Source organism: Cryptotermes secundus, unplaced genomic scaffold (assembly GCF_002891405.2).
Source record: "Cryptotermes secundus unplaced genomic scaffold, Csec_1.0 scaffold102, whole genome shotgun sequence".
In the NCBI taxonomy this organism is placed as follows: Eukaryota; Metazoa; Arthropoda; class Insecta; order Blattodea; family Kalotermitidae; genus Cryptotermes; species Cryptotermes secundus.
The window spans coordinates 545,826-571,101 of NW_019741300.1; the positions used below are offsets into that span (position 1 = coordinate 545,826).

A 25,276-nucleotide genomic window follows, 5' to 3' on the forward strand; every position below is an offset into this window, starting at 1 on the left:
TACCTTCACTTAACAATATCCATCCTGCCAGTTTTGCTACAGATGTTTGTAATTTTAGGAAAAGCAATTAATCAAGCTTATGAAATATGCAAGAGGCCGATTTATTATTTTTTGCTTCTGCATAATGTTATATGTTCTCAGTGGGCTTAGCGGTTGTTGCTACATAATTGTGTAGATAGTAGTTGAGTTTAGTAGCTGAAAGCAAGTTGTAACATAATAGCAAAACCGCTAAAATTTCAACTGCAAATCCTTAAGAATGCACTTCATAAAAAGCACACCACCTCAGTTATTAGGAAGATTCTCGTAAGGCAGCTATATTTATGCTAAGGTACCAAATTTGATAGAGTAACCACACTCAGTAGGCGGTTCTGACTAGAAGACATGTTTTCGGCAAAGGTTGACAATACAATAATCTGTGCTACAAGACGGAAGTTCGCGTGTTCGATCCCCGGTGAGATCATTGAATTTTTCATTTGACGTAATATTTCCAGCCCCACTTTGGCCCTGGGATCGAACCAGCCTTTAACAGAAATGAGTACCAGGAATCTTCCTGGTGGTAAAGGGCGGCAGAGGCGTAAGACTGAGAACCTCACCGCCATCTGTGAACCGATTGTCTAGAAAATGTGGGAGCCACAACGTCTCACAACCCTATGAGCTTCCACCGCCTGTTACCGGGATAATTCTACGTTTTATCGGTATTCACTGAATATGCGCGTATTAGTGCTTCGGATTCAAGATGGCTGGTAAACCGAAATTTGTCTGCTAGATAACTGAGAAAGAAGTTTTTGTGTTATGCGAAGACGGACAGTTATAGGGACTAATCTTATATATTAAGCCACGATTGCACTGAACAAGCACGCTGTAACCAGTGCAGTATTTTTGAGTGGGCAAAGTCGAAACCGCAATGTCGACGGAAGCATATGTTACTCTAACTCCGCGTCCGGTCCTGTTCGTGCCTGTTGCTACCTCACGATATGAAAAGAGCAGAGTAGCGACAGATTGGCAAGCCTGCGGCTTTTATATATAAATTATTTCTTATTGTCATTTATATTATATATTCTTTTTCCTTCATTTCTTTGTTCTGTTGGGTGAAGATATATTGTTGCTGGAGCAGCGGGATTTGGTAAAACAGAAAATGAGTTCACGTAAAGATGATTTTTTTTTCTAATTTTATGTATGCCATATTTATTCTAATAAATACATTAGACCCAAATTTGCTATATTCAAAACATAACATGATAGTCTATGTGGGAACTAGAATTATTAAAAAATTCAGTGAGTGTGAAGAGTGTTGTCTATTGCATAATTTAACTCCATGTATTTCCGTATATTTCTTTTCAATTTTAAATTGTTTGTTATTTCTAATAATTATATATTTCTACGTATCTGATACCCTATTTAGTGACGTTTCATTTATTATATAATTTATTTTAATTTTAACAACTTTAATATATCAAATGTCAGAGTATAACCAATGCGGTTCTCTGTGAGTATGTATTGTGAAGTAACCATACTTTGCAACATTTCTTTCTTCTTGGCGCAGAGTGGGAGTGTCTCCACTATAGCTATTTCTCCTAATTGAGGTGGAAGGAATTATTTCAGTTTAATTTTCTTTTTCTTTATTTATAGTATACATTCAAAAGAGACACCTGTTGTATTTTCTTAGTGACGTTCGTACTTGCTTTAATATATGGAAATAGATTTGTGGAGTACGGAACGTAATAACAATAAACGCGTATAAATCATAAATACCTACATTGACATGCAAAATATATGAAGTGTCTAAATACATTAGCAATATAATAACAATGAGCCACTCAGGTTCTAATAATAATTATATTTTCACCCTGAGTTTCATCCACGTCTTAATTATTATGACATTTGGCAAATTCTTAACCTAATATCCTTGCCCAAATCAAATATAGCGGAAATGTATTTATAGTTCCGAATTTTTAGGACTTCATTACAACTTCCCTGAAGCTGTTTTCCTACGCATCTCTTATTCGAGAGGTTGTGCAAGTTGGCAAACAATGAAAGAACCTCTTCTTTCCTGCCTTCATTCTAGCCTCCAAATTAAGAAGGACAAATTGTTTTTTGGGATATATTCAAGAGACTAAATTACCTCCACTTTTATCATGTTAATGTGGAATCTGAAATATTACTGTGAGCTATCCAGCTCTCTCAATCGGTTTGGCAGTCTGCTGGCCCACTGCTGTTGAGCCGGAAATGAAAATAGTATAAAGTGTGTTCATGGTGGACCAAAAGTGGGCGACAGAATGTGTGGAGTTGTGTAACCTGGTTTAGAAAACCTCACGAATTGGTTCAACACTCATGTCAAATATACACCATCATGATAAGGTTTCAGTTGCCGTTCTACAGCCAATTAGAAAAGAAGATTTCTTGTATTATTCATTTATGCCATTTAAACAATTAAACTTTAATTAATATTATACTTCCTAGTGTATATCCACTGCTTGTATTTAGCTAAATGTTGTGTATGTGTGAGTTTCTGCCAGAATATCAGATGTTGCATAAGTAAATTGTATTACAATCAGTAATGTGTAGCACAACTTGTTTAGAAAATATTCGAAAATAATTCAATATATTGCATAGCTTTCATTTAATTACAGATCTATAATTTGTTTTGTGTGTGACATTATTTGACTATGAGGAATGAATTCCTTCTAGCTGAATTCGTTTTACATGAACAAGGCAATTGTGTGCAATGAGGCCTGACTTTAGAGATATATTTGGCATGTGTAGGCTGACAAGACCAAGAAGCCCGGCATCAAAGTGCCTGAGATCAAGGCACCTGAAATCAAGGGCCCCGAAGCTCCCAAGATAGAGGTGAGCCGTGAGAAGTCACCTGCTGCAGATGCTAGGAAGGGATCGCTTGCTCCTGGCTCTGGGCCCTCCAGCCGAAGGGGTTCCCTCATTCCTCCAGAAGAGCAACAAAGGCGACCTAGCCTCATTATCAGTGACGAGGTATTGTGTCTTTTAATTTACACAGTTCGATTTTTGCAGTACCAAGAAAAGTATTTGCATAATAGTAGACTTGTTAATTTGGACATTGTAGTAAATTTAACTTGTTGCTGCACTGGTAAATTTGTTGAACATTTGCTTATATTTTTCAAAGAAGTTGAGTGTTTAATATTGAACATATTATATTATGAAAACGATGCGAAAAAATTTTGTGTCTAAAATTCTATAAAAGCATTTATGTGACGTCTCATGGAAAATAATTTTGCTGCCGCTGTACGTGTAAATGATTTCATGCAGCAGGAGACAACAAAGGAACAAACTGTGGGATGGATATCAGGATCTACGTAAAGAATACCTGTAAATTATTATTATAATTATATACCAGCAGGTGTTCTTATTCCTCCTATTTAAAATGTGCACATATTATATACTTCATATCTCACTAATCTACATTTGAACTATATAATATTTTTCATCATTCAAAAATTACTCTTCTTTTAGGAAACTTTTCATATTGCAATGAATTAAGAAAAGCACCGAAATATGATTTTATCATTAATGGATTTTAATTCGTCTTATATAATGCAAATGTTTATCAAATTAGTTTTTGTCTTCAACCTGTAATTGAAGGTTTGAAATTCGCATAAATCTAATCGAAGTAATTGTTAGTAGGACATATCTAATTGTGTGCCATTTACATTATTGAGGTTGCCAGATTCACAATTTTTATACCTACTTTATGATACTGGTGTGACTTATGAAGCAGGCCACTCACTTTTCGTTTTGCTCCAATAAAGTATTTTCTCATGTAGAAAAATCAGCTTACTTTACCGGTAGCCCAGAATAAGTAATTATGAGTCATGACTTCCCCCCCCCCCCGACNCAGCTGTGTACGTAATGAAGACTTGAGTTCATTACACACTGATATGTACGGAATATAGTACAAAACACACATGTATTAAGCTCGGTAGAAAATAAATATTGTGTGTCTGGTAAACCAGAAGGTAATAGAGATAACATGTAGCGGTAGTATTATGTTTAAAGGAAATGGTTAAATTGTAATTTCTTGTATTGTATGAAATTTTATCCTATATCATAACAAAGTAATAAGTAATATTTTTGCTTTATTTCATTCATAACAGAATGTATCCTGCTTATTTGGAACTTTACCCATTTAGTTTAAATGGAATCGAAATATCTTACGTCCACGTATTCTTAGATTTGTTATTGTATAATGTGCAGTATTAATTATGGTAAGAATTTAGTTTTGTTATGAGAACTAATTTAAGATAATATACTTGCTAATTTACCTCTCGCTTTGCAAGTACTCCCAGCTTTTACGTTTCAGAACCATAGACTGCTCTTAAAACTCTCGTCTTACCATTTACCTACATTTCGTCGAGACTGACACCTCTAGAAGAGCCTTGCCTGTCTGCTGCCTGATTGCCTTACTGACTCTTCTGCCATTCCAGAGCTCTCTATTTAAATAATGATGAATTATCTGGAGCAACATGTAAATATAAGCATTTATTTTGAGGAACTCAAAAGTATATATATTTCGGTGTTTGTCCCAAACTAAAGGCCACTAACTTTGTGAAAACTTATGTACCGTCTTCTCAACTGTGGCCTGAATGATTCCCCAAGCATAATAAGGCATCCGTAATTTGTTACTTAATCAGAAATTATGAAACGTATATAATACTTCCCTCTTTATGCGGAGTGGTACTGCTGCCAGCAGTTGATACGCCACAGGTTAAGATTTCAAATTCCTGAATGATACCTTAAAATCAAGTTAAAATGTCTGTCTTTAAATTTAAGAGACTTTAAAAAATGTACGATTTACAGAAGATATAAATATTCTTGATTAAAACAGGAGATTCATATTAGAATTAAACAGCTCAGGAATATTTTGGGGAAAGCCATTGAATAATATTCAGGCTTCTTAAACGTAATATAAAACTGAAAGTTTTTCCCTTTCTAAAATTAAACTGCCGAGTTTATTTATTCGGAAGAACCAAACACTACAAGACACTTTTAAATGAAATACGGAACTGTTTGCAGCGTCTTCCGAACTGTTCTTTCATATAGACTGTATGGTACCCGAATCTCCACGATAAATTTTTCTTTTTGAGTGACAAATGATGGACCATTCTATTCATTCATAATGAGTCGTACTAGGGCATATCATCCGCATCCGTTTCTTTACGATTCTTGGAGTTGAGTGTGTGTAATGTAAGCACGTTATAACTCACTCTTTCTGTATACCTAAAATTGACATTGACATAGTGCTGTATATATTACAGTGTGTTCAGTAACACTGTGCCAATTAATGCACAATTTTACATAATGCTTTGCAGTTAATCTCCGTGTTACTAAACTAGTTGTTAGCCCCAAGCCCAACCCCCAAGCTGGAGGACCAATTTTACTCTGTATGTAGGCCTGAGGTTCTCTCAGCAGCAATTATGAACAAACCCACGTTACAAATCATACATTCTTTTATCTGTTCAGTTTCCAGTGGAACGTTAATAAACCACGGACTTAACGGGAAAGAGGAAGGTTAGGATGACGTTGTCTTACAGAAAGGTCGACAGTGTTCAGAAGCAAATTATATTGAGGATAAGTAAGAAAGCTGGCGTCTGTGGAATGAAAAGTAAGGGAACAAGTCCCTTAATACTGGCACAAAGCAGATATATCCATGTTAAATCCTCCAGAGAGACCGACACTGATTTTGTTTTATTCTAGGGAGATTTGTGAAAGCGATTTTATGTCAATGTTTTACGTGCATCTTAAAATGTCTTAAAATGTAATTCTCCTTCACCGTTAGCGTAATTGCATATCACGTTTAAGATTTTAGTGTTCTTTCTTCTTCCCCTAATACTTGTGGTGCCTCAAGTGTGAGTCGTTCTCTTCAACGACACCAGTAAGCAGATTTTATTCTGTCTCCCTCCAACAAGTGGGGCCGCCACCGATTTCTTCCAAGGGTTTGCTAATCCGTCATTCGTCAATCATTGTATCACTTTACGCTTTTTATTATAGGTACTCGTAATGTCGTAAAATAACCCATAAAATGATATTATGTTTGTGATCTCTATTTCCTATTCTTATTAAAGTGTCCAATTTGAGTACGATGTATAATTATCTCTCGAAGCGTTCATTTTAAAATTTTCATGATCTCCAAGAAAATGTCACAGCGTTTACGTTATTTTTAACATTATACACAAGACTTGGCGATTTCTTAAAACATTCCTATCGCCAAATTCTTCTGTCATATTCTCTTCCCATTTTATAACTCTAGCTACGTAGAATGCTGTTTTGAATCTTAGTAACTTATAACACAGCATGCCATGAAAAATGTATGATTTGTCATGTACATTTTGTATATACAAATGTTTTCTTCCATAGTAACTTCCACGATGTGTGTTAGTGCTTATTAGTGTTACTTTTACAAATTCATCTGTGGGTAGTAAGTGCAAAAAGAACACTTAACTAGACGCTTTACCTAACTGCAATGCTATGGAACACCCACTAATTAAGTAATGAACATGAAAACCAGTGTTTTATTTATATATCTGTGGACATTGCAACTGAGTTTAATATTTAATAGTGTACAGCTATTATGTTTTCTTACAAGAGGTCATTCTGTTTGACTTATTGAGTCCTAATATTAACCGTCATACAAACTTACGTTAAACAATTTTCTTGGTATTTTATTTATAAATATACGTTACAAATTCAACCGCAAAAATGATCATCAGATAACAAGCATATATGAACCAAAAATAATGAACTCTTAAGTAGTAAATTTGTTAAATCATGAAAATCTATGAAAAGTGGAAAAAATGAGTTAATTCAGATACGACTGAATTTTATATGGACGTGAATGTCCTACTCAGAAAGATAGTCATAAAAAATTATAACCACAAAGGAAACGTGAAAAATGATTTATATTTACGTGATATAGTAAACACCAACCCCAAATTTAAACCAAAAAAAAATAACACAACCAGGGCCTCACTGCAAAATTAGAACAAAAAATGGACCAGTTCCACTTATTTCGACAAAGAAAGTCGAACAGTCTCCCGATTATTTAAGGATACAAAATTAAATATGGCATCTTTGCTATTAATTCTACAAGGAGTAACTTAAAACATAAGCGGCCTCCGTAGTCTAGAGGTAACGTTCCCACCTCATGACTTGTAGTACGCGGGTTCAAATACCCGGCGGAGGTCGTCGAATTTTTAAGGGCCGAAAAATTCAGGGAACAAGTCCTCCGGGAGGGACTTTAAGCCGTGGGTCCCGTGTCGTAGCTTTACGGCACGTAAAAGAACCTCATATCTCCAAAGGAGGTCACTGAGCCAAATTAACGGACGTTTCCCGCCCAACAGCAATCTCTAATACCATTATAGATACCTCTCAGCTAGTAGAGCCGGTCTCGCTGGCTGGGCGGGACTGATGGTAAGCACCAGTACCGGTAGGATATAGAGAGTGGTAGAAATCATAGAGGGAAGCACAATGGACCAATACAGGTCTCAGTGCATGGGGAAACCCACCCTCTCCAATAACTAACTAACTAACTAACTTAAAACATAAAGCCTTAGCTTCCAATGCATTTAGTAACAGCAGCATAATCGTATAGCAACGGCCATGCCAAGAACATCTTGATAATAATGGGGAAAAGCAGTAGCATCTCTGAAACTAAGTACAGCAATATATCCATCACATGAGAACAAATAAGAACTCTCAAAACTCGCTCGACGTATACTAGAAACAGGACACCAATGGGGCCCCGTAAGGGCACCTTCAAATAATTTAAACAACAAAAAAGGCAATTACATAAATACCATACCAAACAACTCCGTGGCCTATAGTTCGCAAGCGAACCGTACCGATCGAGCGACCGCCGCTTGTCGGCGAAGTTAATGCCAACTTTTTCAGATAGATGGTGTCACGTGGTCAGCGCAACGGACCCCCACGACCGTTAATCTCAGTTTTCCTCAAAATCCTCACGAGGCTCAGTGGACCCCGTTCCAGACCCGTTACTTCTCAGAAAACCTGGCAGCGCCCAGGAATCGAACCCGGGACCTCTGCGTCTCTAAGCAGGAACTCTGACCACTAGACCACAGAGGCAGTCGTACGAATAAAACTTAATAAATATCTAAAAATTCAGATATGATGAAAATATTGAGACAACATTGCCAACTTTATACAAATGCCAATGTAAAAATAAGACGATCCGACCTAATTCATTATTTTCTCCACATTTTTATGTTTTTATGTTTCAACAAAATTCATACCTACACTACTAGTATTTTTTTACTCATTTGTGTGTGTCATCTGATGATGAACGTTTACGGTCGGCACATGTAGTGTATAGTTACAGATGAAAAAACAAGAAGTATAAGTTTGTGTGAAGGTTAATATTACCATTCTTTTTACGTATTTTCTTCAGCCTAGTGCCAGAGTCATATGTGCTGTAATATATGTGTCATGATTTTTTAAAGTTATTTTCATTGATTCTCGCAAAGCTTGTGAAAGGCAAATGTATGACAATTTACATGCTTCAAGGTATAATTTATTTCTTATTACTGCATGCTTTATGTATCCCGGTGCCAAATATTAAAGTGAATTTTAATGTTTGTGTTCAGGTATGGAGGGTTTTATTTCCAGGGCACTACCATCAACTCATTTTGTAATTCTTTTACCAGTAAAGGTCATCATACTTACATTGTAAAGAAAACATACTCATAATATAAGGTTAATACGAAATATACCTACACTATGCCTAGTTTGATTTGTGCTAGCATACAAGGTAGAAAAAACGTTGATGTAAGTGCGTCGGTAAATGAGCCAAACCTTTTCTCTATTGTTCACCGAGGCAAACATCAGATTTTCTTCACCATCGACGACTACAAAACAGAATATTACGGCATTTATAACTCACACCATACTCGAAATGTATGGGCACAGCGGCTTGACAAGGGTAGGCCTTGCCGCAATTTAAACGTGTCACTCCTACTTAGAATTCATTTTAATAAATAAGCAGTTAATTACTACCGGTTGTAGGCAAGGCATTTATAATAAAAAATCACTCTTCTGTAAAGCTGAAATGTTTTTTCTTTTAACTGAATAGAGTCAAGCCGCTCCGCCCATAGAGTTGGAGTATGGTGTGGATTATAAGTGCCAGGATATTCTGTTTTGTAGTCGTCGATGGTGAAGGAAAGCTGATGTTTACCTCAGTCTGTCAAGAGGAAAGTTTCTCCCTTTGTTGAAGAGGTACATTTTTGCAATGAATACAGACCGATTTCAACAAGATGACTCAACCTTTTCACCATCATTTTTGTATCTCTGTTTCCTCGCTGTTTTCACTGAGAGAATCCTGTGGAACCGGTATCCTGCCCCAGTTGTAGAAGGATTATCATGGCTGTCAATTTTCCCATCCCACTACTTTCAGTGTTCCCTGTTGGGTTACCTGAAGGAGAGGATACGTCAGAAAATCCCTGACACAATCTAGTGAATGTGAAGTATTATCCATATCTACTGCAATTTCAACCATGGTTCTCCGCAGTTTAATTCTTTCTACTCCCAGAGTTCCTGAAATCTGTGAACTACACCTTGCATATATTTTGGTTTAATAAACTATTTTGGGAAATGTGTAGAGAGTTTCTTATAATGGCATGTACATATAAACAATGCTGATGCGGAAAAGGCTTTGTATACTCGTATTAAGACGTTTCTTCGCACCTTCATTGTCTAACGTTTATATTCCAGTTTTTAGTTCTCTTGGACAAAGATATCACGACTTAAGACGAATATCAGTGGTGTGTGTTGAAGAAAAGGCAGAGTAATGTGGCGACATCAGTAGTTATGTTTGTTCCTGGCAAAGCGCACTCTCTAAAATGATATAGATCTATGTCGCTGTTGGCATGGGATGCCTGAACAATAATCAGTCTGAGTTAGACTTTAGAAAAAGGTAAACCTAGCCGAAGTGTTTTTTGTCCTTCAATGACAAACATCAGTCGGAACCTCAGCGTATCTCTGCGATTTTAAAATGTTGCTAAATTCAAACTGACTGTACTAAGAAAGCGAACCATTTCAAAGTGTCTGTGAGGAGATATTATTTTCAAAATCCCATTATATATTTATTTATCAATTTGTATGCTCAACTCTGAATTTTTGCAACTTGATTTGAAAATAGTTCTTTATACAGAATGTGGTATTTACGAATAAATTAATTTTCTAAAAAATATCAATTATAGTTAAGATGCTAATCTTAGACTGCAGAGGAGGAAGCACAATAACAGATTCATGGACGCATCTGATAGGAAAATCGGGCTGCTCTATCACCGTCATCACTACTGATGATGATTTTGATATAAATTGTCATTAATGATTTCATTCAGCACTTTGCCTGTTAAATGCTAACTTAATTGCCGTTAGGTAAGTTAGAGAGACAGCACTCTAAAATATTCAACAAACAGCGATAAAGAGACGAAAATAATATTGCAATAGAAACAAAAGTATTGTGAATCAGCTATCATACAAAAGAAAATGTAGGGTTTATTAACTCAGGATATTATTTATTCTAGTCGTTTCTTGAACGTGTCGTCCCATGCTTTGCTCAAAATCTTTGTTTAGGGGTAATACGACCAGATTGTGAAGCTAACCGCTTGTCTGCATCAGTCGTTCAAGTTAGGAATGTTTAGAGCTTTACCTCCAATCCTCCGAAGGTATTCCTGTCATTGTCCTGTATTGTTAAGTACAGGGCAACTTCAGGATACGTTCCTCGTTTCGTGTGATTTCATTGGCAAGTTGCAGGAACTCGAATATTATGCTCCCGAAATACTGGGAAACAATCCAGTGATAGGATTTTTCGAAAAATAAAACACAAAGCGTTTCCGTACAAAATATTTTTATTTCTGAATTCCGTTTAAGAAGAACCCTGCCTCAAGAAGTGTGACTTCAGCCACAAAAAAAATAAAATACAAAAGTATGGAGGCCCAGTTCATTTGAATCATTCTTACATTTAGAAGTGATGGTAGTGTTCTGGTCGCAATTAATTTATCACGTTAATACAAAACGAAAGGATGAGATACGCATGGTTATTATCACGAACACATGAAACTTGTGACCTATTTATTTCATTTGATCTTGACAATTTTTAAAACACAAATGGAAAAATATATTTCGGTTGAATAACCGTTTAGATGAATTAATGATCATACGTTTTCTCTTCCTTCAAGAATATGTGATTTTTTTTATTTTTCAGTGTTTGTGATTATCCTACAATTCATCAATATATTTATGCTAATTATGTTTCACGCCTGTATATAGCCTATTGTTTTATTGTTGATAATATTAATATTTATAATTTAATTTCAGCCTGTGATTAACTTCCATCAATGCCATGCTTTAATTTTCCGCAGAGATGTCTACATTTTGTTTAATTTCAAGCTACTGTACAGTTGAAATTTTATGTCCTTGCAACGGTGTTTCTCAATGGACTGCAGGAAGTTGTTTTACTGCTTGGGAGGCAGTGTATTGATTTAACATCTCATCGAGAATGGACAGGAGGTACAAAAGCCTTTCGGTGTGGGGTAGTGGAGAGCAAACTTCCAGTGCAATATTTCGTAAACATTTTTAAATAAATACTTCCGAATGTGGAGTCTTGGTATTTAGACCTACAGTTATATCATGATAACTGTTCTTTTGTACAAAGTAACTCGTTTTACAACGAATGGTCTTTGAGAAACACCGATTTAAATGTCACTACCTTAATTGTAAGACAATTGTTTCAGTATCTCATACTAAGAAACCTAATACCCGTATTCTAACGACGTAAAAAGCCTGAGCAACGTTTCTTATACTGTTGCTGACTTCACTTGTACTATACTATACTATGTATATATGTATATATGTACATTCATGTCCATACTTATGCATAGAAGGATGCGGTGTATGTACAGAAAGATTATCTGTGAGCAGTATCGAATCACGGCTTCTCCCTTAAGTGCTATCACTGCACTTTCACCTTACGCTGATATACGAGTTTTTTTTTTAAGTTTTTAAAACTTTAAAAACTTTAATATACCAAGAAAGCTGCTGTAGTTGTGGAAAAGTTGGATTTTGTATATATTGTGCATTACAAACATTGTATGTATAAATATTTTAACACTAAAATACCCATTGTGATTGTAGTTTCCAAAAAGTATCGATGAACCTCTGTTGATGGTCTATAGGGACCGAAACATGTAAGGGTGTTAAGTTTTCAAGTAGTAAAAACTTCAATAGTCACACTGGACGGAGTTGTTTTGCCTTTGTAATTTGTTAGTGTGACGGACCAGAATGAAACAAATCAAATTAAATGCAGAGTGGTTAGCGAAAGGACTGTAAGTCAGTTTATTGCCACCCCGTTCTCCCGACATTACTTTATGCTGTTTCTTCTTGTGGGGGTAAATGCAATATGAAGTCTATTGAATTAGCCCATGGTGTGAAGGAGAACTAAGAAATAAAAAACGTACAGCTTGAAATATCCGGTGTATTCATACACCAGCTACAGCGTTTTTGCCGGAGTCTGTTTAGGTGTAAAGACTGTATGCTCTAACGTAGGTACGTAAACTTTGTCGTGCAAGTTGTTACCCTTGCCCAGTGATGGCAACTAATCCAGCAGAAAACGCGGCAATTGACGCAGTAATTCAGCGCAGCGGAAAGGTTATGCTTCGGCTGAGCCCTCAAATAATCTGTCTGTACGTGTGTGCATGTGTGTGTGCGCGTCACTCTTCGCATCACTGGGCGATGTTGGAGAAAGGATCTTCGATACTCGGAATTTTACTCTATGGCCATACGGCTGTTAGCCCGAGATATCGTATTGCAAGAACATTTTCTTTTTCTTCACACGATTACAACATTATCCCAGACTACACGGTGTATAACACAGGAGACCACAATATAAATATCATTTCTCTTTCATGGAGCACATATTTGTGGTAGATGTCGAATTATCTTCTGCTGTCTCATAATATACACAAAAAATGTAAATCTGCTGGGCATACCTGTAATTCAAATAGTCATCATTCCAGTTACTCCGTATTCACTAATCACCCTATCATGGATGCCATACGTGGTAGAGTCATTAAGTTCGTGGACTGTGGTTTTATCGCATCATATTACAAGGTATTCAAATACACTTACACAGATCCACATCGGCCCTCAAAATAGTCGCCGTTGGCCGCTATGCAAGTCTGCCAACATTGATATAGCTGCCGAAAACACTGCTGAAACATACTGGCAGGAAATTCCCGTACGGCGTCTCTAGTGGCATTGACGACCTCCTCGGACTTCTGAAATCTACCACCACGTAGCTTTGCTTTCAAGTGGTGAAAGAGATAGAAATCGCACGGTGCGAGATCGGGTGATTACGGAGGGTGTGGCAAAACGATGACATGTTTCCTTGCCAGTTCCTCTTGGACAAGAACAGAGCGATGTGCAGGGGCGTTGTCGTTTAGCAACAGCCAATTTTTCCTACGCCAAACGTTTCGCAAGGGGATTTGCCTAGTTTTTGGCAGAACTTGATGTTTGCCCGCTGTTCAAAGTGCCACATTTTCGATTTCCGCCACTTGCATTTAACTGCAGTTCACCATAGAGGCCGTAGTTCTGCTTACACTGCTTGCACACAACTGTCTCTTGCTGTGACGAGAGATGAACTGACAGGGCATCATATAGTGCCTCAACCTATTCGCTGTAGTGCACTGCAACGACGCCTTGCGTCCAGTCCACGAACTTATTGACTGTGGTAGTGTAATTTCGGTATTGACAGCGCCTTTAAATAGCAAACAGTGATACATAATTAAACTAATAACATAACATTAAGTGGTGTAAGTGAAACGACATATTTATGCTAAATAAATTCAACATTTTTATCAAATGGCAGGCACAAGACTTACTTAAAATACTAAGATTATAAAACACTGTATCTGAGAAATATATAAAAGTGCACCTCGGAGCCTGTTTAGTTATCATACTAAACCGAAGGCTGGTGTAATTTTAGATTTTATTGTTTACGTCTGATAATGTGTGAAACGCTGATACGAACCATACAGTGCGTATTTAGTGAAGTTTCACAGGTTATTATGTCGCCACATTTACAGGGCTGCTGCAATTTTTGTTTCCTCAGATTTAAGCGAATAAAGTCGCTCATGATGTCCGTTCTATATTGATTAAAGTATGATCCTTCTTATACGGGACACTATGCTACAAGCCGGAAGGTCGCGGGATCGAGTCCCGATAAGGTGGATTATTTTTAATTTACCTAATCCTTCCAGCCGCACTATGGCCCTGGGGTCGACTCAGCCTCTAACAGAAATGAGTACCAGGAACATTCCTTGGGGGTAAAGGGCGGCCGGCGCGTAAGGCTGACAAACTCACCGCGATGCGTGAGTCGATTTTCTAGAAAAAATATGGGAGCCTCATCAGCTCACAACCTTGTGAGCCTCCACGGCCTGTTATAAGGATAACTTTACCGTACCTTACCTTCTTTACGTCGAGATAGTCTATACAATTCCAAATAACGACGTTCCGTCTCGTATAATATGTATGTGATAATTATCCATGGAAATAAAATTAAACTAGACGAAACGCTCTGGTAAAGTGCTCATTTCGTCGTATTTACATCACAGACCGCACTAATGATAACTAATACAGAATGACGAATCACTCACTCACTCACTCTTTCATTCACTTCAGAAATTCAGTCATGCAGTTACTAAGATTTTGCGAATTAACTGTGTACTAATGTAAATATTCAACCAACTTCGATTAATGATATGCAGACGAATCCAATGTCGGTGACGCAATAGATGTTTGCATAATTTGCCCCTCACATGTTTGGTTTCTCTTTTAGGAGAATAGGAAGTTACGACCTGGCGAAGTCTTGGATGAGAGAAAGGTGAGACTGACTAAGTGATTGATCGTACTTTTGATGGTGCGAAGGTCACATATGCCATTGTTCATTTTCATTATCATAATACATCATTTATGGCTCCATTAATTAATGCAAAGTTTTTATTTTCAGTTGTTTCGTTTGTCAATCTTTTAAGTTTCCTTGCTTTACATAAAAGATGCTTATGATTTCAGTTGATTTAATCTTCTTTTAAAGATTCGATTTACTGATAACTGAGAAATACCACGTCCGTTTATTTGTTCTCGTACAAGAGTCACATTTTCTTATCTATTAATGAAATCCTACAAATTGGAATGCTTTAATTTTATTTTTTCTTGTTTCAACAGGATTTCATTCTGTGAAATGTTACTTGTACCGTTTGATTGCGTATCCCTGTTTTGTTTTGTCTTGTCTTGATGGTCCCAGCACCCCTGCATCAAGCAAATATGAGTTCTTCAAATTTATTCCCAACCGTCTGGCTTTATTCCTTGTTTCATTTCATTTGCTTTCATTTTAATTATTTGTCTACAGGTTGGAAAACTGCGGCCTGGTGAGGTATTAGATTCAAAGGTGAGATTTGTGTGCAGGTAGCACAAAGCTGACCTCATTCTTTGGCATATCTTTTGATTTGATTTGTTTTTTGGAACTAGATTATTATATAGCTCATGTGTCTAACTACAGTCTGTATTTACTTGTTTATCTGGATTGGTTTTCCTGAATATCATAATATCTCATTTCTTTTGAAGAGATATTTGCTAAGTCACAGAAATTTAATTAACTATTCCACGTGCTTCAACATTATTATATATGGATAATGATTAATTATTTCTTTGTGTGTAGGACGTGAAACAAAATTTACTTGAATTTTTGTGTTTTCATTTATCCACTGACTTCAAAAATTCAGTTTTGGGGAATGGACGCAGAAATACAATGCAACGATGACGAGGTACTCATGTGATACATTTTATGGAAATCCAGTTATATATTAGTCTCAATTCAGATGCTAAGAATGCCAAAGAATTACAGCATTTTATATTTTCGTTTCAGTTTGATCTGTATTGTTTTCATTGCTTGCTTCACTTTATTTCTTAAATAATTTGCTTTATATTTTTAATTTTTTAGTTCAGTTATTCATTTTACTGATTATTTTATTATTCATAAGTTGTGTATTATTTACATTTATTATTATTATTATTATTATTATTATTATTATTATTATTATTATTATTATTATTGCTCTACAGCCCTTCGTTGCGCCTTGGCTGCCTTTTCAGTTTCTTGATCTTATATACACATTCGGTAGGAGTCCNTTGGATGGAACATGTCTCTCCTTAAGATAGATTAGAAAAATGATGCTTTATAGTTAAACAAATGGGCTTTTGTTCAGTTAAATTAATTACTCAAATGTGCTGTTAACAACATTAAATTTGTAAGGGACCTAATACCAACGAATGAAGATGTACGAACTCTGAAATTGCTATGTTAAACTTTTGATCATACTTACTGTAAGGCTGTAGCGATCCTAAACAATCGTCAATGTAGGGAACGTGATGAAAAACGCATTCCCCTCTGTGTTGTGCTAAACGTAGTCGTTCAAAACAAATTCTCTTAACTATATAGACAGTATGATACTCGTATGTTTGTGTAGATGTCTTACTTTCCAGCATATTTTGTGGTTCCTCTTAATGACTTTTACGTAACACAAATGCTACTGGCTCTCCAAATTAGATCATTTAATTTTTGGAGAAACAATTATAAATAAATATGTTAAAACAATAATAATGTAAGTTATTTCTCATATAAAAAATAACATTAATTTTAATGGCTGTATGTGAGCCAGTGTATGTGAATAGGTACATAGGCGTATTATATTTCAAACACGTCCGCGAATTCTTAAGCGGAATATTTTGTTAAATCTTTGTCCTCATGCGCATTGAAGTTTTTATAGGCATGAAAATTTCAAAAATGAATTTCATGTTCTTTTTCTGACTTAAGTGTAACGGTTGCTAACCATTAACAAATTTGTTTTATTTTACATTTTATTTTTGTGATTTTATTAAGAGTTTTCCATTTTGAAAGAACAAGAGCCTCGTTGTCTGACTTGATATCCTGGTTGTGTAGCTTGCGCTGATGGCACTAGATAGTTGTTGATGCCTCGGCCAGCAATTATGCAGCTGTATATTAATAAACGATGCTGCATTCTTAGCGCCTTTTACATGTTGTAGAATAGAAGCCTCACAATCGACGCGGAACCTATCTGCCTGCCAGAAGTGATACTATATGAACATTTTCTTTTCTTGTAAGATTTGAGGTTTTCACGGCGGTGACTATGAAGAAAGCAGTCTTCTGGGATTTGGCACCGTGTATATGTGGTGTTAACCGACGTTTCGGAGGAACGTATCGCCTCCATCTTCAGGGTAGAAGGAAAACTAAGAACCGGTACAAGCAGTCTGCTTGTACCAGTTCTCACGGTCTCTTCGCCTGCGGATTTCTTATATTTTTTCTTCTACCCTGAAGATGGAGGCGATACGTTCCTCCGAAACGTCGGTTAACACCACATATACACGGTGCCAAATCCCAGAAGACTGCTTTCTTCATAGTCACCGCCGTGAAAGCCTCAAATCTTANACATATACACGGTGCCAAATCCCAGAAGACTGCCTTATTCATTTTCTTTTCTTATTTTCTTTTGTTTATTACAGTTCTATTTCTTTTTTTCGGTTTTTTCTTTATTGTATTATTCTTTTTAATTTAATTTATGTTTACTTTTTCTACATTTTTATCTGCAATTATTATTTCATAATATATATCTTGAAGACTCGTTACTAATATTTCCTATTTATCCTGTGTGTGCTCCTCGTACTATTCGGTGTTGGTTTTAAGTGTTGTATGTAATTGTGTACGTGTAAAACTATTCCAAAATAAGGTAAGTTAAAATCAAATGCTCTGTTTTTGGGCAGTAGGAATTATTTTACTTCGTAACTAAGATATTCAGATGTTCCTAGCATTCAACTTTCGTCACTACTCAATACTTATGCCACATCTTTTGTCAGTATTTCTTTTTTAAAAATACTGTTGAAATATAGCATGGAAAGAGGCGAAGATATAATTTTTACGTACTCTTTTTGAATGTTTCTTACACACAGCAGGAATGGTAAATCAATGCTGTGATATATTAATACCTTTCTAAATGACGGAATTCTCTATCAAAGTGCTGTGTCAAATATTGAAATCTAATTGCACAAATGTTTCATATAATCAGGGGAACTTATATCTCAGTGTTTTAGAATTACTGACATTTTTCGAACTGTAATTACAGCGCAGAAGACCAAGTGCTGATGTACGACGCCCTAGCGTCGCAGAATTAGGAGAGATGATCGACAAGCCAAGCACTCCTCTCAAAGCCATTGGGCCACCTGGACCACCATCAATCGTTGATATCCAGGAGAGCTACTCAGCAGTGGAAGGTACGTAAATGTTTATTAGCATGAAGTACCCAATAATTTGAAATCCACGATATTCTAACCTCTGACTTCGTTTCTAGCAGAGCGAGTTGTTTGTGAGAGAAGGAGAATATTGCAAGAACGCTAATTGAAGTTGCGAACCTTTGGTATACACGGGGTTCAACTACTTAAATTGGCACATAGGAACATACTTTTTTCAGTAGAGAGTTAAGAAAACGTTTTATATTGTAGACAAATGTTGAGATATTTGCAAATGACACTGACGCATAAAAATTTTGTTCTGGAAATAATTACAAGCCATATAAATTCTATGAATGCGTCCTACCACTTACCTCAGAAGCTTTTTTCTTTCGATCTGCTGTGTAAAGTATGCAAATTAAAACATATAACACAGTAATTTTGCCCTTTATTTTTAGTAGTATGAAATATGCTTTTTCGCGCTAAAGGAAGAATGTAGGTTGAGGCTATTTGAGAACAAGTTGCTCTGGAGGATATTCTGAACTAAAAGTAAGGAAGCAAAAGAAATCAGAAGAAAAGTGAGAAATGAGGATCTTCGAAATTTTTACTCTTCACTACATATCATGAGGATGGTACAATTCCGGAGGATGGGGTGGATAGGGCATGCTAAAAGCATGAGATAAACGAGAAATGCTTATATCTTGGTTGGAAAATGTGAAGGGATGACACAGGTGTGAATTGGCTATAAAATTGTCACGTAAAATGAGTGTGACTATAGACAGGGTATGGATAGATGAATGGATTTATTGACCACTTACACACACCATTGGGAACTACAAGTAATTACAGCACTATCGCTAATCTCCACACCCGCTAAGATTTTCTAGCCTGTTGTGTCTTCATCAGCCATTCCCTAGCAATGGCTTCTAACAGTGGAGATTCTTCAGCTTCCCGCGCTCAGGTCCTATCTTCATATCCTCCCGCAGAACTCAATCCTCAGCTGACTACTGACAAGTAACTGGGTCAGAGTCAAAGTCACATTGCAACTGACGGTCAGGCAGTCAGTAAGTCTTGGTATCGAGCCCCATCTAGGGCAGATATTTATTACTGTTTGACAGTTACGGTCTTGTTTTTGTGGGGTGCTCTCTATGATGGGAGGACGGGTCTGTCTTTTGTACTCGTATGTGTTGCTGGCCCTTGTCAGTGCAGTATTTCTCGGGTCCAAGTCCCTATCAATGGCTGTTGTCTCACTGCTTTTTTCGATGTCTTTGCCTAGCAACGGGTCTATATGCCACAATATTAAATTAGATTTTACAGAACTGGAGTGAGAAGATCTGGAATGGATTAATCCGACTTGGGATAGGAACTGGTGGCGGGTTTTTATGAGCACGGCAATGAACTTTCGGGTGCCATATAAGACGAAAGAATCAGAAGCATCTGATTGACTAGCGGACACACAAGGAGGTTTGTGGTCCGAGTAGTCAGTTAGCTAGTTAGTTAATGTAGCAGAGAATATTTCTGAGCACAAGATGACGCCGTGTCTGACGGTATCCTTTACTCTAGAGCAGTCCTAATTGTGTATCTTACATTTTGCCTGTGACTATTTTCCCGATGATCCCTGGTAATTTATATGTTGTAAATCCTGTTAAAGTACAAACAATATATTGTTTGCACTTGGGGCGGAGTTTGTATCATTTATCGTGTAGAGTGCAACAGGATGCTTAAATATAATATCACGTTAAAGTGTTTTCTCTGTAGGGGTCACGGATCTTCAGGGAAGTTCTGGTGTTCAGAACCTGGGTTCGGTTCCAACCGTTCCTGCTCAGCTTAATGATAATGATAATAATAATATTAATAATAATAACAACAACAATTGTCAGAATTACTGGGTTTTTGGAATTTGTCCAACTTTCGGTATTATAAAAACTAGAAAAAAGCAATGTTTTGGAAACCGGATCTGTTTCTGTCTTCAACTTCAAATCCAACCATCTGCCGCATGTGAAAAGAGGGTTGATTCAGAGTCTTCACAACATAGCTTTCACCACATGAAAAGAATGACAAGATCTGGGTAATGAAATTAACAACGTGAGATGTGATTTTCAGCTCAAAAGTTATCCTTAAATATTCATTGACTTGGTCATTAATTCCAAGGGTAGCAGTTGCCTGAATAAAGAGGAAAAGCCTCTGAACTCTGTGCAGTTGCCATCAGTGAAGGGTGTTTCAGAAAAGTTCAAATGTACAAGGAATCAATATAAAATTAGGAAGATCTTCGAAACTAAACACATTCTAAGAGAGTTCATTCATGAAAACCAACCCGAAAAGAGATCTGGAACATAAGGCAAACTGCATGTATAGAATTTCTTGTGAATGTGGCAGAAGCCACATTAATGCAACAAGGAGACTTCTGGCCGTGGGGCTCCGTGAATATAGACTCTTGTATTAACATATATGTGGGCCCTCTTGTACTCTGTTAGGCCTATATTGTGGTATAATTTGAGGACAGAAGAATCAAAATGTTGTAAATTAAAACTCCTTCGTTCCTTGTCTTCATAAGTGTCATGATATCTTGGAGATATACGTCATAACCTATATCTAGATTACTAGTAGAGTACATGTGCCAAGTACCTGAATTTACACAAGTACACTTGCACTCAGACAATAGTAAATTTAAAGGAGGATATGTATTGAGTTACGATCAGGGATAAGAATGATTTCTGAGAGCTAGGTAGACACTCAAGTGTCAGTTGAAAAGCCTCAGGAAGGACGAACACATGTTATGATTTTTTTTTCTAAATTCGCTTAGTTGTGGGTGGAGTCCAACTGGGTCCACTCAGCACGGCGGCCACCGATTGGCCTATTGTAGCCTGTCCCGGGTGATTATGATGATGGAGAATTTGGTGGAATGAAGATTGGCAGGGGAAGCCGAAGCACTCGGAGAAAACCCGCCCCAACGCCACTTTGTCCACCACAAATCCCACTTGACCAGACCCGGGATCGAACCCGGGACGCAGCGGTGGAAAGCCAGCGACTAACCGCTTGAGCTATGGCGCGGCCTTACAGGTTGGAAAGTAGTTTGTCGTCTCTCAGATTTACAAGCTACTTGCTAGAAAGGGCTTCTAAAAAGAAGTCTTGGAACAAATTATATGGCACTATTCACATCTACCCCCATTGTTAGGCCTGGTTTGGAAACAAGAATTATGTTACACTATATTAATTGAGATTTTCAATATTTTCATTTCGATATACATAAACATTTTTTTCTGAGTACTCTAGTAAAAATATAAAAACCTTATTTATCCTCTTTTTAGTGTTAACATGTCCAGCAGAGTGCAATGAACAGAAAATGTGATTCACACTCATTTTTGGTACCTGGCGATATTCTGAAACTTCCGATATTTTCATCCCGTGATCAAACATTTAGAATTTGTGTAACATGATTAATTACATAAACGAGAAGTCCGCAGTAAGCTGCCTTAGATATTTTGTCACACAAGTTAAAGGTATCTGAAGTTATATTTTAATTTATGTGGATTTCTGTTTTGTGTGTAGCAGACACATTCAGATTTGCGCATGTGTTTAGCAGATTAGTCTCACAAAGTCATTCAGTGTTTATGTATATGTATTGCAGATCAGATTGGCTACATCACTGTTCAGGTTGAAGGAAATCCAGCACCTACATTCAAGTGGTACAAGGTAACTAAATAACATCATTACCTAGCAAATTCATTTCTTGATAATCCATATTGTTATTTTCTCTGTAGTATACTGGAGAGTTATATCAGTTAGAGAGATTACTAGTTCATGTAATAAAACAAATCCAAAATGGGGTTGAACCAATAATTTGGAAGATAATTCCTAAAAGTATTCAGAAATAAGTTTCTTCACTTCAAGTGCGTGGAAAATATTAAGACCATTAAATTTAAGGAACGGTACTCTAAGTACAACTGGGAAGCTGCATTAATGTGTGCAGATGAATAGTTAACAGGATAGGAATATTGAATCAGTTATTAATAGTTTCAATGTAAATGTTGCATTGTTTATAAACAAATGATTATAAAAATATTGCCACAATATTTCTTGCATATTACTTTAAGCAGAAGTAACATCTTCAAAAATCTTACACAGGATATTTCGGTGGTACAATTATGTTCTTTTTAATTTAATATTCTTATTCATTAACATAACAAATTATGCATACTAGTCACTTCCATTAACTTAAATTTAAATCCTTCATGCTTGCTAACATTTTATTAAATTTGAGATATTTTAACTGTTAAAGTCTATAACTGGATTTATGTAACATTGAACTTTTGATAACTTGTCCGTCTTTAACTGTCCAAATGGATTGATTAGTTTGTATATCTATTATAGTATAAAAATATGCCATGACTCAAGGATATAAGTTACATTTTTTCAGTGTTTCTTTATGATAAACTTGATCACATCATATGAGAAATCAAGAAATCAAATAATTATTAATCAATCTGTAACAATTGCATTGCAAAGCAGAATCATTTAACAGAGACTAATATAGTAAAACCGCACTAATCTGGTCCTTGCTAACTTGAACTGCCTTTTCTCTTTACGTGTATTTTATTTACAAGAAGATTTCTCCTGAACAATAATTTAAAGATAAAATTTCCCACTTCCTGTCAGTTTAAATAAATAATGAAATACATATAAAATTAAAAGTTAAGTTATTACTTGGTTTAATTAATTAGGCACTGTGGCATGAGGACATGTGCACATGTTGAAGTACAGCCCCAGTATTCTTAACCTTGGCAGTAGATGGAGGCACATTTGCCCTTACTTACTACAAATTAGTGAGGTTTTACTATATAATAGGAATTGTATATGTGTGTAGTACCTGGTATATATATTAGATCAAGTGTAATTTTGTAATCTGAGCTATGCTGAAATGATTAATGGTTATTTAATCACTTGAGAAAATTATGTTAACTCACTTTATTGATACTCTTAACAGACAACAACTCCAAATTTTCTTGTAATACAACAAATACACGTTAATTTTTTGTGTTTTTCTTCCTCCCAGGGTATAACAGAAATTATTGAAGGCGGTCGTTACAAGTTCCTGACTGATGGGGAAACGAACACTATAACTTTATGTATGAGGAAAGTTAAGCCAAATGATGAATCAAAATACACAATTACAGTAAGCAATGAACATGGGGAAGATTCAGCTGAGACACAGTTGTATGTCTCAGGTAAGTTTTCATTTCATATTCCTGTGAGAATTAGATGTTTCCCTGAATTAATTTTGCAATAAGAATAAATAAATAAGCACTGTATATGCTTTATATTATACTGAATTAACACATTTAACTTCTAACATTGAATAAATTTGACTAAAATTTTAATTTTTAAATTTGCTTTGAGAGACAAGAAATTTATGCATTGAGGAAATTCATTGTGATATGATTGGCTTTGGTTCACTTAAGCTGAAAGTTAAATAAGGGAAATTATTAGCTTACTGGCCAAGTGTTTGATTTTTTCTACTATAAATGCCTATATAATTCAATATTGTCATTTCTTCATAATGATATTCCATCTGTTGCCCAGTATGAAAGGAAAATCATGACGCATTAAATGACATTCAAGACTATAGGGGAAACTAATATCACCTAAATTGGGGACATTTTGGGCAAGTGAAAATGTGAGAGTAAAAGTATTATTTACTAAAAATTATGTTTTAGAACGTACTTAAGGGAACAACCATTTAATAAAAATGTGCAAAACAGTGCTACAAGTGACAGAGTCATGAAATCAAATACAAAATATGATGAGCATGCTACAGTTGCTGTCCAAAAACTGTGGATTTTTTCCTTGGCTTGCAAAACCTTTAATAAGCATAGGGGATAAAATATCACAAGTTAAATCTTCTCCATAAAACTGGGGAGGGTGCTGAGATTTTATAGATTTTCAGTTATATCCACTGAATTATTTATTACAACCTGTAATTACCAACTACTGCTCTTGCACTGGTTATGTTACACAGATGCAAGTGGAATGGATTTCCGCACAATGCTCAAGAAACGCAAGTATGCAAAATGGGCCAAGGAAAAGGAAGATCCTGACTGGGGCGAGTTGAAGGAGGTGGAGAAACCAACTACAACACTAAAGAAAGTTGAGAAAGTAAGTCATGACTTTACATATTTTCCTTACAAGAAGTGTGTACAATAGATTTGATTATGTATAATTCATATAAAATGCACATGCAAGAATGAATCAAAATTTAAAGGAAATGCCCATGCATTTAAACAAAGTTTATAATTCTATTAAGCTTCAGTACCTTAGTTAGTTATTCCATGACGGTGTAATGAAATTGTACTTTTACTGTTATAGGAATTTCTGTACACATTCATAGTAAAAAGTAAAAGTATCCCTGTGACAGGCTGTGGAGGCCCATAGAGTTGTGAGATGTTGAGGTTCCCACATTTTCTAGACAATTGACTTATAGATGGCAGCAAGGTTGTCAGCCTTATGTGTCAGCTGCCCATTACCCCCAAGAATATTCCTGGTATTCATTTCTGTTAGAGACTCAGTCAACCCCAGGGCCATAGTGCAGCTGGAAGGATTAGGTAAATTGCAAAAAATCCAATGATGTCATCAGGATTTGAACCTGACCTTCTGGCTTGTAGCATAGTGCTTCAACAAACTACGCTACTGCTTGCCCCTTGTACACATTCATGGTAGCATTAGTATTAGCATTAGTAGCCACAGATTATGCTGATGCAAGAAGGAAATTGAGGACATTCTTTTTAACATAAATGCAGACATATACACTCTAATATACCTGTACATCATCATCATCATCATCATAATCATAAGTAATCTGTCAGAGAGCAGGTCCAGTCTCTTCCAAAACAATTCCTCCACTTAATGCGATCTAGAGCTTTCTCCTTCAAATGACAGTCCC

The 25,276-nt window shown here is 36.2% G+C and overlaps 1 protein-coding gene across 1 annotated transcript in view; it reads left to right on the top strand.

Annotated features, from left to right (window-relative positions):
• Positions 1–25,276, top strand: part of LOC111872672 (muscle M-line assembly protein unc-89) — a gene marked incomplete at its 3' end in the record, with an annotated part of 150,842 nt that overhangs the window by 102,885 nt on the left and 22,681 nt on the right. Inside the window, exons 32-38 of the mRNA XM_023866777.2 lie at positions 2,764–2,985; positions 14,879–14,923; positions 15,449–15,487; positions 18,237–18,384; positions 21,968–22,032; positions 23,393–23,564; positions 24,356–24,492. Of these exons, the coding sequence (XP_023722545.1) occupies positions 2,764–2,985; positions 14,879–14,923; positions 15,449–15,487; positions 18,237–18,384; positions 21,968–22,032; positions 23,393–23,564; positions 24,356–24,492 (828 nt within the window). The remainder of the gene's footprint in view (positions 1–2,763; positions 2,986–14,878; positions 14,924–15,448; positions 15,488–18,236; positions 18,385–21,967; positions 22,033–23,392; positions 23,565–24,355; positions 24,493–25,276) is intronic.